Source organism: Budorcas taxicolor, chromosome 15 (genome assembly GCF_023091745.1).
Source record: "Budorcas taxicolor isolate Tak-1 chromosome 15, Takin1.1, whole genome shotgun sequence".
Classification (NCBI taxonomy): Eukaryota; Metazoa; Chordata; class Mammalia; order Artiodactyla; family Bovidae; genus Budorcas; species Budorcas taxicolor.
This window is the reverse complement of record NC_068924.1, coordinates 46,474,519-46,487,785: the sequence shown is the minus strand read 5'-3', so window position 1 is coordinate 46,487,785 and position 13,267 is coordinate 46,474,519. Positions and strand designations below refer to the sequence as shown.

General features: G+C 38.1%; 1 protein-coding gene across 1 annotated transcript; it reads left to right on the top strand.

Annotated features, from left to right (window-relative positions):
• The first annotated feature begins 743 nt into the window (after positions 1 to 743).
• On the top strand, positions 744 to 1,706 carry LOC128060401 (olfactory receptor 52N2-like). Its single transcript, XM_052652803.1, has one exon. It carries the CDS (start codon positions 744 to 746, stop codon positions 1,704 to 1,706), a length of 963 nt encoding a protein of 320 aa, XP_052508763.1.
• The last annotated feature ends 11,561 nt before the right edge of the window (positions 1,707 to 13,267 follow it).

The following is a 13,267-nucleotide window of genomic DNA, read 5'->3' as shown; positions in this document are numbered from 1 at the left end:
CAGTTATAATAAAATATTATTTAAATGACAGCAGTACAGGCAATCAATAATCTTCAGAAATTCAAAGGTTTCTTGAGTGTTAGTTTGTATTAAAAATAAAGAAATTGTTTTAGGTATAGAGACAGAGAAGCCAAAAGAAAAGAATTCTGTATCTGAATGAATTCAAATTTTTTTTAAAATTTTACCAAAATGTGATAAAACTTATTAATGATTTAGAAATGTAATTACTGTTTTTTTTTCTTCTCAAGAACACCTGAATTTTCACAACATGGAAAAGCATGATATTGACATCAGAGTTTGAATGCCAATCATATTAAATCCTTACTACTTCAAAAATTTTATTGAGTTTCTACAGTATGTTATCATTAGCAAGATATCCAGAACAATTTTGCATATATAACTTGCTTTCCTTATAATCTTCAAGGCAAGAGCTGTAAGACAGAGACAGTAAGGATAGTAGAAAGTATCCTTTCTAACTTTCTAAGCAGAAAGTTTGCTGCTGGACATTAAACAAAGTAAGACTCTACTGTTTATTTTTAGATAACATAGTTCAAAAATTCTTTTGCTAGAGCTTGGGAAATAAAAAACCATCCTGATTATCCTAACAAGATGAATGTTCATGGCTTTCATTGTTATCATTCTACAAACCTATCTCATATTTGGTCTCTAACCCCACCTCTGTCTCCTGGTCAGAGAGCAATTGCTGACAAAGAATATAAAATGCCCCCCACATGTCAGGCTTTATGTCTGGAGCCAATATCTCCAGCCTGACACCAGGATTCTTTATCTTGAATGGTGTTCCTGGGCTGGAAACTGCACACATCTGGATCTCCCTGCCATTCTGCTTCATGTACATCATTGCTTTTGTGGGCAACTGTGGACTCATCTACCTCATCGGCCATGAGGAGGCCCTGCATTGCCCCATGTACTACTTTCTGGCCCTGCTCTCCTTCACAGATGTCACCCTGTGCACCACCACGGTACCCAACATGCTGTGCATATTCTGGTTCAACCTTAAGGAGATTGACTTCAATGGCTGCCTGGCTCAGATGTTTTTTGTTCACATGTTGACTGGGATGGAGTCTGGGGTGCTCATGCTCATGGCGCTGGACCGCTATGTGGCCATCTGCCACCCCTTACGCTATGCCAGCATCCTCACCAGTGCTGTCATTGCCAAGGCTGGTCTTGCCACTCTGCTGAGGGGTGTGATGCTCATCTTTCCATTCACTTTCCTTACCAAGTGCCTGCCTTATTGTCGAGGCAACTTCATTCCCCACACGTACTGTGACCACATGTCTGTGGCCAAGGTGTCCTGTGGCAAAGTCAAGGTCAACGCCATCTATGGTCTCTTGGCAGCCCTCCTGATTGGGGGCTTTGATATTTTCTGTATTTCTATGTCTTACACTATGATCTTGCGAGCAGTGGTGAGTCTGTCTTCTGCAGATGCTCGTCAGAAAGCCTTCAGCACCTGTACGTCTCACATATGTGCTATTGTCATTACATATGTTCCAGCCTTATTCACCATTTTTACTCACCGCTTTGGGGAAAAAATCATTTCTCCTCATGTCCATATCATAATTGCTAATCTCTATTTGATGTTGCCTCCTACCCTGAACCCAGTTGTATATGGAGTCAAGACCAAGCAAATCCGGGAAGGTGTCATCAAGTTACTTTTTAAGGAGAAAGATATCTTAGCTGTGAAATAGATTAAAGCATTAATATTTAAAAGCAAGGAAGGACAAACATTTTAGATGAGATTCTTGAGTGTAAATTTTAAACCAATTGATCTCATTGTTTCATTGAATATCTGCTATAATATTAACTGACCTTTTTGTAGAACTCATCAATAGTTAAAATTAAATAAGAAATATGCCTCTGAATTTGAGGACTTTTTCCTAAAAGTACTTCCACAGTAATTTTAAAACTATTTTAAATAACGCATTGCATAGAGTCCTAATGATTTGTATGTTGAACAAACCTCTAACAGGGTGTGCATCATAAAAGAATAAAAGATTTACTGATCCTGAGTTGGAGATTCATCCATTCTTGGGGGAAATCCATAGAAAAAGAAATCTGAGTCTGTTTCATAAGGCCCTTCACTTATTCTAATGACTTCATTTACTTCACTATTCCTCTTATCACATCATTTTGTATTACTGGGTTTAGTTTTTTAAACTATCCCATGTCTACGTAAGCTGTATTGAATTTCCCCTATTAAGGAGAATAATATTCAAATATTTGAATTGATGAGATCTAAATTAAAACTATGAAGGTAAGCAAGGAAATAGAGTCATAGAAACTTAGAACAAATCATTTCTTAAGGATAACTCTGGAAGGTTTTTGAAGCAGACATAGAATAAGTCTTTGAAATAATTGTGAAGTGGTAGTAGGAAATAGGTGAAATTCACCAGCAAAATCTATAATCTTCTGGGTTTGGCTGACTGTATAGTTTTGTTTTCTTTAAGTTCAGCTACCAGAAAGCTGAAAATCTAGATTTTTGACTCCAAGGTGAGGTTGATCACTTAAAGCAAACTTGCATAATGGCTAAGTGTTCACAAATACTGATTGCCCTTGTTTCTTGTAACAGGCCTTATTACGAACTGCAAAATTTGGAAAGCTAGGAAACTGCACGTGGATCATTGCTGGCCACTTAAGCATGAAAATACACTGTATACTGATTTCCATTACCTAGATCTGTCTGTACACTGAGGAAATGCAGTTCTAGATGAAAGTTTTCTGAGTTTTATGAATTTTATTGTCAATCCAAACCATGTATCGTGACAGGTAGTTGTGAAATGCACATTTTAAATATACATTTATTAATATTGAAGGGTATCATTGAAAGTAACTAGGAAAGTATGCTATATGTCTGCTAAAAATTTTGAACACTATGATATGTAACATAGAGATTTCTGAAGATATGTTACACCAAAAATGCTAGTATACTTGCTACTAGATCATCTTGAGTTGATGTTTTGATGATTTCCAGCAAGGATGGTAGTATAAATGCCAACAAGAACACAATTTCCCCTGACATTCTAAATATATATAAAAATACTACATTAAATATGTTTCTGAAATTATAGAGAGGAAAAACTAAAAGCAAAAAAAAAATTAGAAATGAAAAGAGAAATCACAAAAACAATGGAAGAGATGAAAATTTAGTACCTATATAAAACTTTTACTCAAACAACTTCAGAATTGATCATCTATTGCTCATGTGTAAAAGTTAGATAAGCATTAATCCTAGAATCTTAAATCAACATACTGTTCTGGGGAACTAAAATCTATGCCCATTAGCCCAAAGATAGAGAAAAAATGTTAAAACTGTCATAATTTTTGGAAACACTAATGCAACACATTTTATTATAGATGGATCAAGAAGACAAAGATTATTGCAGTAAAGACATTTTCTGGCAATAATCTTTCTCTCTACATTCAATTATTTTCTCTATACAGTGAAGTAATCAGAGTATATCCTGACATTTTATGCAACTCTCTTAATTCCCCACACTACACAGATAATTCACCACACCACACTACCTTCAACAGACTGGGGAAAGCTGCAAGTATAGAAAACAATTAAACAACAAGTAAGAATTAAAATGTAGCATGAAATATGCACTAGTAATTTAGCCCATAAGTTTTTACTAATAATTACTATAGGTGGGGGTATTGATAGGATAAATCTTGATTTAAGAAGTTTCTCAGATTTATACATTGTACACTAATAGCCATGGTAGAAGAAGAACAATTCCTCAAGAAGAGAGAAGCTGATCAAACTTTGCCAAAAACTGACAGTGCTATACGAAACTATATACTGCACTTCCATCCATGTCTAAGTACAGCAAGGATAATAGTGAAAGGAACATACATACGAATGTTCCGTATTTGCTGAAAAACACTCAAAATAGACAAATCTAACTCTGGTTAAAAATGAATATAAACGGAAAACAATACCACCACAATCATTATATTGAGCCTACGATAATGTCTTGATAAAGGAGAGACAAGATATAGCATGCAGGACAATGAAAAGACTATTGTGGGTATATGAAATGTTTACTATTAGATAAAAAAGACTATAGTTTTAAAAAATGGGAATGATTTTATATAATCTATTAAAGGGGAAGGAAAAAAAATCATAGAACAGAGATACAATGAATGGCCAGATTAGACAGAGAGATAATAAAATAATGGGATAGTAACAAAAATGATAAATGAGAGTAAGTTTAATTAGGAAAATAAAAAATTGCAAACATTAAAATCTATGCTTTTAAATTAGTGATAATTAAAAATTAGTATTTAGAAAACTCTATAAGCTGTAATAGAAGACAGTAGATAAATATAATGAGGTGATAATGCTGAGGAAGATAAAGGACAGAAAATGAAGAATAAAATAAATATACCTGGGGATAATGAAGCAGTGATCAGAATTACTGAATTTTGAATATTACAGACAATATTCAAAGCCATAAAGAAAATAACGGATTAAAGTTAATATTGGATGCACACATGAGCAATGGCACACATGAGCAATGGCACCGCACTCCAGTGCTCTTGCCTGGAAAATACCATGGACGGAGGAGCCTGGTAGACTGCAGTCCATGGGGTCGCTAAGAGTCAGACACGACTGAGTGACTTCACTTTCACTTTTCAGTTTCATGCATTGGAGAAGGAAATGGCAACCCACTCCAGTGTTCTTGCCCGGAATGGACGAGGGAGCCTATGGGGTCGCACAGAGTCGGACACGACTGAAGTGACTTCGCAGCAGCAGCAGCAGCAGCACACATGAAAGTTCAAAGAGTGTGCCACATACAAAGAAAAAGCACTTCAAGAGATTACAATAGACAGGTTAAAAATATTAGCACTACAATAATGATTAAAAACAAAATTCATTTCAGATTTAGGCAGGTTACATGTAAAGAAAACAAAAGAGAAACTAGGTATGGTAAAAGAGAAACAAGAGAAGAGGGGAGAAAGAGAGAGAAGAGGGAAGGGAAATAAATGGGAGGAGACAGAATGAAAAAGAAATATAGATGTATTTTTGCAATTATTATGCAATTATTGTTATGCAATAATTATTATTATTATTATGTAATTATTATGTACTATCTTGCAACTCCAAGTTTCAGAATCTCAGTTCTTTTTTTTAATTTAAATTGATTTATTTTAATTGGAAGCTAATTACAATAGTGTATTGGTTTTGCCATACATTAACATTATTCCACCACGGGTGTACACGTGTTCCCCATCCTGAACCCCTCTCCCACCTCCCTCCCTATACAATCCCTCTGGGTCATCCCAGTACACCAGCCCCAAGCATCCTGTATCCTGCATCAAACCTAGACTGGCGATTCGTTTCTTATATGATATTACACATGTTTCAATGCCATTCTCCCAAATCATCCCACCCTCTCCCTTTCCCACAGAGTCCAAACGACTGTTCTCTACATCTGTCTCTTTTGCTGTCTCACATACAGAGTTATCGTTACCATCTTTCTAAATTCCATATATATGCATTAGTATACTGTTATTAGTGTATTTCTTTTTGGCTTACATCACTTCTGAGCCTTAAAAATTACAGTGATTGTATTTAAAATTATCCATGGTGATTTGTGAAGCATTATTTTGATCACTTTCATTCCTAAGTAATATTGTGACTTGTGAATATACAATTACTTATTGTACTCTTGAAGACTTTTTTGATGTACTCCTGTTAATCACACTCCTATGAGCAATATTGTATATATCTTCTGTATACATTTTTGCAACAAATATCTGTGCATTTCTTTGGTTTACAACCGCAGGGTGGGATTTCTGGATCATATGGTATTTTTAGCTTAGTTATTGGTATATCAGCTCAGTTCAGTTCAGTTCAGTTCAGTCGCTCATTCGTGTCTGACTCTTTGTGACCCCATGAATTGCAGCACGCCAGGCCTCGCTGTCCATCACCAACTCCTGGAGTTCACTCAGATTCACATCCATCGAGTCAGTGATGCCATCCAGCCATCTCATCCTCTGTCGTCCCCTTCTCCTCCTGTCCCCAATCCTTCCCAGCATCAGAGTCTTTTCCAATGAGTCAACTCTTTGCATGAGGTGGCCAAAGTACTGGAGTTTCAGCTTTAGCATCATTCCTTCCAAAGAAATCCCAGGGCTGATCTCCTTCAGAATGGACTGGTTGGATCTCCTTGCAGTCCAAGGGACTCGCAAGAGTCTTCTCCAACACCACAGTTCAAAAGCATCAATTCTTTGGCGCTCAGCCTTCTTCACAGTCCAACTCTCACACTATACATGACCACTGGAAAAGTCATAGCCTTGACTAGGTGGACCTTAGTCGGCAAAGTAATGTCTCTGCTTTTGAATATGCTATCTAGGTTGGTCATAACTTTTCTTCCAAGGAGTAAGCATCTTTTAATTTCATGGCTGCAGTCACCATATGGCATCAACTATATTCCAAGATGGTTGCACTAGTTTAAACTCTTATCCACAGATTGTCAGAACTGTGGTATTTCATTAGCAGAGACAACATTTTGCTGACAAAGGTTCATATAGTCAAAGCAATGGTTCTTCCAGAAGTCATGTACAAAGGTGAGAGTTGGACCATAAAGAAGGCTGAGAGCTGAAGAATTGACCCTTTCTAACTGTGATGCTTCTCTTCTTTTCACAGCTATTTTGTAAGGCCTCCTCAGACAGCCATTTTGCTTTTTTGCATTTCTTTTCCATGGGGATGGTCTTGATCACCGTCTCCTGTACAATGTCACAAACCTCATTCCATAGTTCATCAGGCACTCTATCTGTCAGATCTAGTCCCTTAAATCTATTTCTCACTTCCACTGTAGTATCATAACGGATTTGATTTATTTTAGGTCGTACCTGAATGGTCTAGTGGATTTCCCTACTTTCTTCAATTTAAGTCTGAATTTGGCAATAAGGAGTTCATGATCTGAGCCACAGTCAGCTCCTGGTCTTGTTTTTGTTGACTGTATAGAGCTGCTCCATCTTGGCAGAAAGTCAAGAGGAACTAAAAAGCCTCTTGATGAAAGTGAAAGTGGAGAGTCAAAAAGTTGGCTTAAAGCTCAACATTCAGAAAACAAAGATTATAGCATCTGGTCCCATCACTTATGGGAAATAGATGGGGAAACAGTGGAAACAGTGTCAGACTTTATTTTGGGGGACTCCAAAATCACTGCAGATGGTGACTGCAGCCATGAAATTGAAAGATGCTTACTCCTTGGAAGAAAAGTTATGACCAACCTAGACAGCATATTCAAAAGCAGAGACAATACTTTGCCGACCTGCCGACTAAGGTCCATCTAGTCAAGGCTATGGTTTTTCCAGTGGTCATGTATGGATGTGAGCTGGACTGTGAAGAAAGCTGAGCACCACAGAATTGATGCTTTTGAACTGTGGTGTTGGAGAGGACTCTTGAGAGTCCCTTGGACTGCAAGGAGATCCAACCAGTCCATTCTGAAGGTGATCAGCCCTGGGATTTCTTTGGAAGGACCGATGCTGAAGCTGAAACTCCAGTACTTTGGCCACCTCGTGCAAAGTGTTGACTCATTGGAAAAGACTCTGATGCTGGGAAGGATTGGGGACAGGAGGAGAAGGGGACGACCGAGGATGAGATGGTTGGATGGCATCACTGACTCGATGGAAATGAGTTTGGGTAAACTCTGGGAGTTGATGATGGACAGGGAGGCCTGGCGTGCTGTGATTCATGGGGTCGCAAAGAGTCGGACATGACTGAGTGACTGAACTGAACTGAACTGAATTGTGATGCTGGAGAAGACTCTTGAGAGTCCCTTGGACAGCAAGGAGATCAAACCAGTCAATTCTAAAGGAAATCAAACCAGAATAGTCATTGGAAGGACTGATATTGAAGCTGAAGCTCCAATACTTTGGTCCCCTGTTGCAAAGAGCTGACTCACTGGAAAAGACCCTGATGCTGGGGAAGATTGAGGGCAGGGGGAGAAGTGGGTGACAGTGGATGAGATGGCTGGATGGCATCCCCGATTGAATGGACATGAGTTTGAGAATATTCAAGGAGATAGTGAAGGACAGGGAAGCCTGGCACGCTTCAGTCCATGGGACCACAAAGAGACAGACACAACTAGCTGAGCAACAACAATAGGATCTTAATTTGCACTTTCCCAGTGATGATAAGGATGGAATACACTTTCATAAATCCTAGTTTATTGAACACTTTTTTTCAAGGAGGCAGGTGGAAGCTAAAACTTTTGCCCATTTTGCTTTAGAATATTGTTTTCATATGGTATATAGGATTTCTTTATGTATTTTGGAAACCTCACAGTTACATATGTTGCCATATATTTTCTACTAACTGGTGACTTCCATCTTTAATGACTTGAAAATATTGTTATTATTGTTTACTCAATATTTTTGAGACAGCTTTGAGCCCCATACATACTATGCTGATAAAGTTACGACAAAAATTATAAGGCAGGAATTGAAGCACTCTGGGAACTCATATATAATTATAGTTTATACTTCAGTGTATATGTATAGTTTATACATATACACAGTTCATATGTCCTACCAAAGAAAAAATGTTAAAATTATATGGTAATTATTGAGGTCCCCCCATTTTCAAATATGTTCTAAATATAGACTTAGTTTCAACAAAGCTAAAATTACCTCCTCTCTCATTAGAGACCTAAAGAATATCTACCTGTGAAGTTCTAAACAAATGTTTCCCCTTTCCTAGGAAAATCCCCAGAGAAGCCACTAACCAATGCAGTACAGTCATTCTAAGCAAGATCAATCATGAATAGGGATTTTAAAACATTTGGCATCAGGTGAAAGAAAAAGTTTGAGTTTGAGTGATTCAGAAGAAAAACCAAGTGGTACACAGACACTACTAAAGAGGAAGGATTTGAATCATAGGATGGTTGAATAAGGAAGACTAAATTATCTTACTTTTGGTCTTCTGAAACCCATGGGATTTGCCAACTGCCATGAAGAGAAAGTAGAAATGCAGGAAAATTTAAATGTAGGTTAAGCATTAGAGAAAGGATATTGTGTGATGTTGATATGACAAGGACCAAAGATAGTATTGCAAACAAGCATATTTCTGTACAATAATAGAAAAAGTTCTCTGCTCTCCAAAGGCAGAGGAATCTTTCTTAGGAAATGGTAAGATTTTCACCAAAGTATATATTATATAGCACAGGGAATTCTAGTCATCATCTTGCAATAAAGTTTAATGCTGTACAACCTGTAAATATACTGAGTCACTATGCTATACACCTGAAACCAATATAGAGGCTTAAATGATGGCTAGGCATGGCTTTACTTACATTTATTTTATAGAGCCAAATAATGGTAGTAATACTAAATGTAATTGTGATAGTTTTATATATTTTGTTGAAAATGTCCTGGCCTGTGGTCAAAATCTCCATGGTTATCTTAATGCTAAAAGAATTCACAGTGGAGAAGATTGCTTTAAAAGTTTACAGTTCTAATCCTTTTTTCTTGCTAGAAAATTTTGCTTTTATCCTGTTTTATTTATTGATATTATTTATATAGCGTTATTTCAAAAATTTTCCACCAGTTAAACTAATGGTTTAAAAAAAGCACCAATAGACAGTTCAGTTAAGTTCAGTTCAGTCTCTCAGTCGCATCTGACTCTTTGCGACCCCATGAATCGCAGCACGCCAGGCCTCCCTGTCCATCACCAACTTCTGGAGTTCACTTAGACTCATGTACAATGAGTTGGTGATGCCATCAAACCATCTCATCCTCTGTTGTCCCCTTCTCCTCCTGCCCTCAATCTTTCCCAGCATGAGGGTCTTTTCAAATGAGTCAGTTCTTCGCATCAGGCAGCCAAAGTATTGGAGTTTCAGCTTCAACATCAGTCCTTCCAATGAATACTCAGGACTGATCTCTTTTAGGATGGACTGGTTGGATCTCCTTGCAGTCCAAGGAATTCTCAAAAGTTTTCTCCAGCACCACATTTCAAAACCATCAATTCTTTCGCACTCAGCTTTCTTTATAGCCCAAATCTCACATCCAAACATTACCACTGGAAAAACCATAGCCTTGACTAGATGGACCTTTGTTGGCAATGTGATGTCTCTGCTTTTTAATATGCTGTCTAGGTTGGTCATAACTTTCTTTCCAGAGTAAACGTCTTTTAATTTCATGGCTGCAGTCACAATCTGCAGTGATTTTGAACCTCCCCCCAAATAAAGTCTGCCACTGTTTCCACTGTTTCCCCATCTATTTGCCATGAAGTAATGGGACCAGATGCCATGATCTTAGTTTTCTGAATGTTGACATTGAAGCCAACTTTTCACTCTCCTCTTTTACTTTCATCAAGACGCTCTTTAGCTCTTCTTCACTTTCTGCCATAAGGGTGGTGTCATCTGCATATCTGATGTTACTGATATTTATCCCAGCAATCTTGATTCCAGCTTGTGTTTCTTCCAGTCCAGCGTTTCTCATGATGTACTCTGCATATAAGTTAAACAAGCACAGTGACAATATACAGCGTTGATGTACTCCTTTTCCTATTTGTAACCAATCTGCTGTTCCATATCCAGCTCTAACTGTTGCTTCCTGACCTGCATACCGATTCCTCAAGAGGCAGGTCAGGTGGTCTGGTATTCCCATCTCTTTCAGAATTTTCCACAGTTTGTTGTTATCCACACAGTCAAAGGCTTTGGCATAGTCAATAAAACAGAAATAGATGCTTTTCTTGAATTCTCTTGCTTTTTTGATGATCCAGCAGATGTTGGCAATTTGATCTCTGGTTTCTCTGCCTTTTCTAAAGCCAGCTTGAACATCTGGAAGTTCACGGTTCACATATTGCTGAAGCCTGGCTTGGAGAATTTTGCGCATTACTTTATTAGCGTGTGAGATGAGTGCAATTATGCAGTAGTTTGAGCATTCTTTGGCATTGCCTTTCTTAGGAATTGAAATGAAAACTGACTTTTCCAGGCCTGGGGCCACTGCTGAGTTTTCCAAACTTGCTGGCATATTGAGTGCAGCACTTCCACAGCATTATCTTTTAGGATTTGAAGCAGCTCAACTAGAATTTCATCACCTCCACTAGCTTTGACATAGTGCTGCTTCCTAAGGCCCACTTGATTTTACATTCCAGGATGTCTCTCTCTAGGTGAGCAATCACGCTATCATGATTATCTGGGTGGTGAAGATCTTTTTTATATACTTCTGTGTATTCTTGCCACCTCTTCTTAATATCTTCTGCTTCTGTTCAGTCCATAGCATTTATGTCCTTCATTGAGCCCATCTTTGCAAGAAATGTTCCCTTGATATCTCCAATTTTCTTGAAGAGATCTCTAGGCTTTCCCATTCTATTATTTTCCTCTATTTCTTTGCACTGACCACTGAGGAAGGCTTTCTTATCTGTCCTCGCTATTCTTTGGAACTCTGCATTCAGATGGGTATATCTTCCCTTTTTTCCTTTGCTTTTCACTTCTCTTCTTTTCACAGCTATTTGCAAGGCCTCCTCAGACAGCCATTTTGCATTTTTGCATTTTTCATTTCTTTTTCTTAGGGATTGTCTTGATCCCTGTCTCCTGTACAATCTCATGAACCTCTATCCATAGTTCATCAGGCACTGTCTGTCAGATCTAGTCCCATAAATCTATTTCTCACTTTGACTGTATAATCGTAAGGGATTTGATTTAGGTCATACCTGAATGGTCTAATGGTTTTCCCTACTTTCTTCAATTTAAGTCTGAATTTGGCAATAAGGCTCAGTGGGTAAAGTGTCTGCCTACAGTGCGGGAGACCCAGGTTTGATCCCTGAGTTGGGAAGATCCCCTGGAGAAGGAAATAGCAACCCTCTCCAGTACTCTTGCCTGGAAAATCCCATGGACTGAGAAGCCTGGTAGGCTACAGTCCATGGGGTCGCAAAGAGTCAGACACGACTGAGCGACTTTCCCCCCTCCTCCACCCCTTGGCTATAAGGAGTTCATGACCTGAGCCACAGTCAGCTCCCCGTCTTGTTTTTGCTGACTGTATAGAACTTCTCCATATATGGCAAAAAGAATATTATCAATCTGATTTTAGTGTTGACCATCTGGTGATGTCCATGTGTAGAGTCTTCTCTTGTGTTGTTGGACGAGGGTGTTTGCTATGACCAGTGTGTTCTCTTGGCAAAACTCTATTAGCCTTTGCCCTGCTTCATTCCGTATTCCAAGGCCAAATTTGCCTGTTACTCCAGGTGTTTCTGACTTCCTACTTTTGCATTCCAGTCCCCTATATGGAAAAGGAAATCTTTTGGGGGTGTTAGTTCTAAAAGGTCTTGTAGGTCTTCATAGAACCATTCAACTTCAGCTTTTTCAGCATTACTGGTTGGGGCATAGACTTGGATTACCATGATATTGAATGGTTTGCCTTGGAAACGAACAGAGATCATTCTGTCATTTTTGAGATTGCATCCAAGTACTGCATTTTGGACTCTTTTGTTGACTATGATGGCTACTCCATTTCTTCTAAGGGATTCCTGCCAGCAGTAGTAGATATAATGGTCATCTGAGTTAAATTCACCCATTCCAATCCATTTTAGTTCGCTGATTCCTAGAATGTCAACATTCTTTCTTGCCATCTCCTGTTTGACCACTTCCAATTTGCCTTGATTCATGGACCTAACATTCCAGGTTCCTATGCAATATTGCTCTTTACAGCATCAGACCTTGCTTCTATCACCAGTCACATCCACAACTGGGTGTTGTTTTTTGCTCCATCCCTTAATTCTTTCTGGAGTTATTTCTCCACTGATCTACAGTAGCTTATTGGGCATCTACCCACCTGGGGAGTTCATCTTTCAGTGCAATAATTAGGTGCTCACAAAATTTGACTATAATCCAGTGGACACAACAGAAAAGACTTCTTGGAAGAAGGGAAATTATATGACTTAAGAGAATAAGTTTTATTAAAATTGAGTCCAACATTTGGAAATTTGTAGATGAAACAAAAGCAACGGCTAGTGAATGGCCTAGGAATAGGAACAGATACTTATAGAAAGAGTTAACAGTATAAAGCCAAGCAAGACCAGGTCTTTGTTACTATATTTGCACTGTTTGAATTCTTTTGATTTGGTAGCAGATTCGAGACTGTTCAGTAGGATCAAATAGCACAATCAGGGTACAAAAAGATGATTTTTCCTCTAAATATACTTTATATTGTGCAAATACTTGTCTATCTTTTGACTCTTACTGAAAAACTACTCCCTTCTTTTATAGGACACATTTATTGATACCAAAAGTAAAATATT

What these genes read in the sequence shown, in the direction of transcription:
- LOC128060401 (XM_052652803.1), top strand. Translation starts at nt 744, where the DNA reads ATGTCTGGAGCCAATATCTCCAGCCTGACACCAGGATTCTTTATCTTG.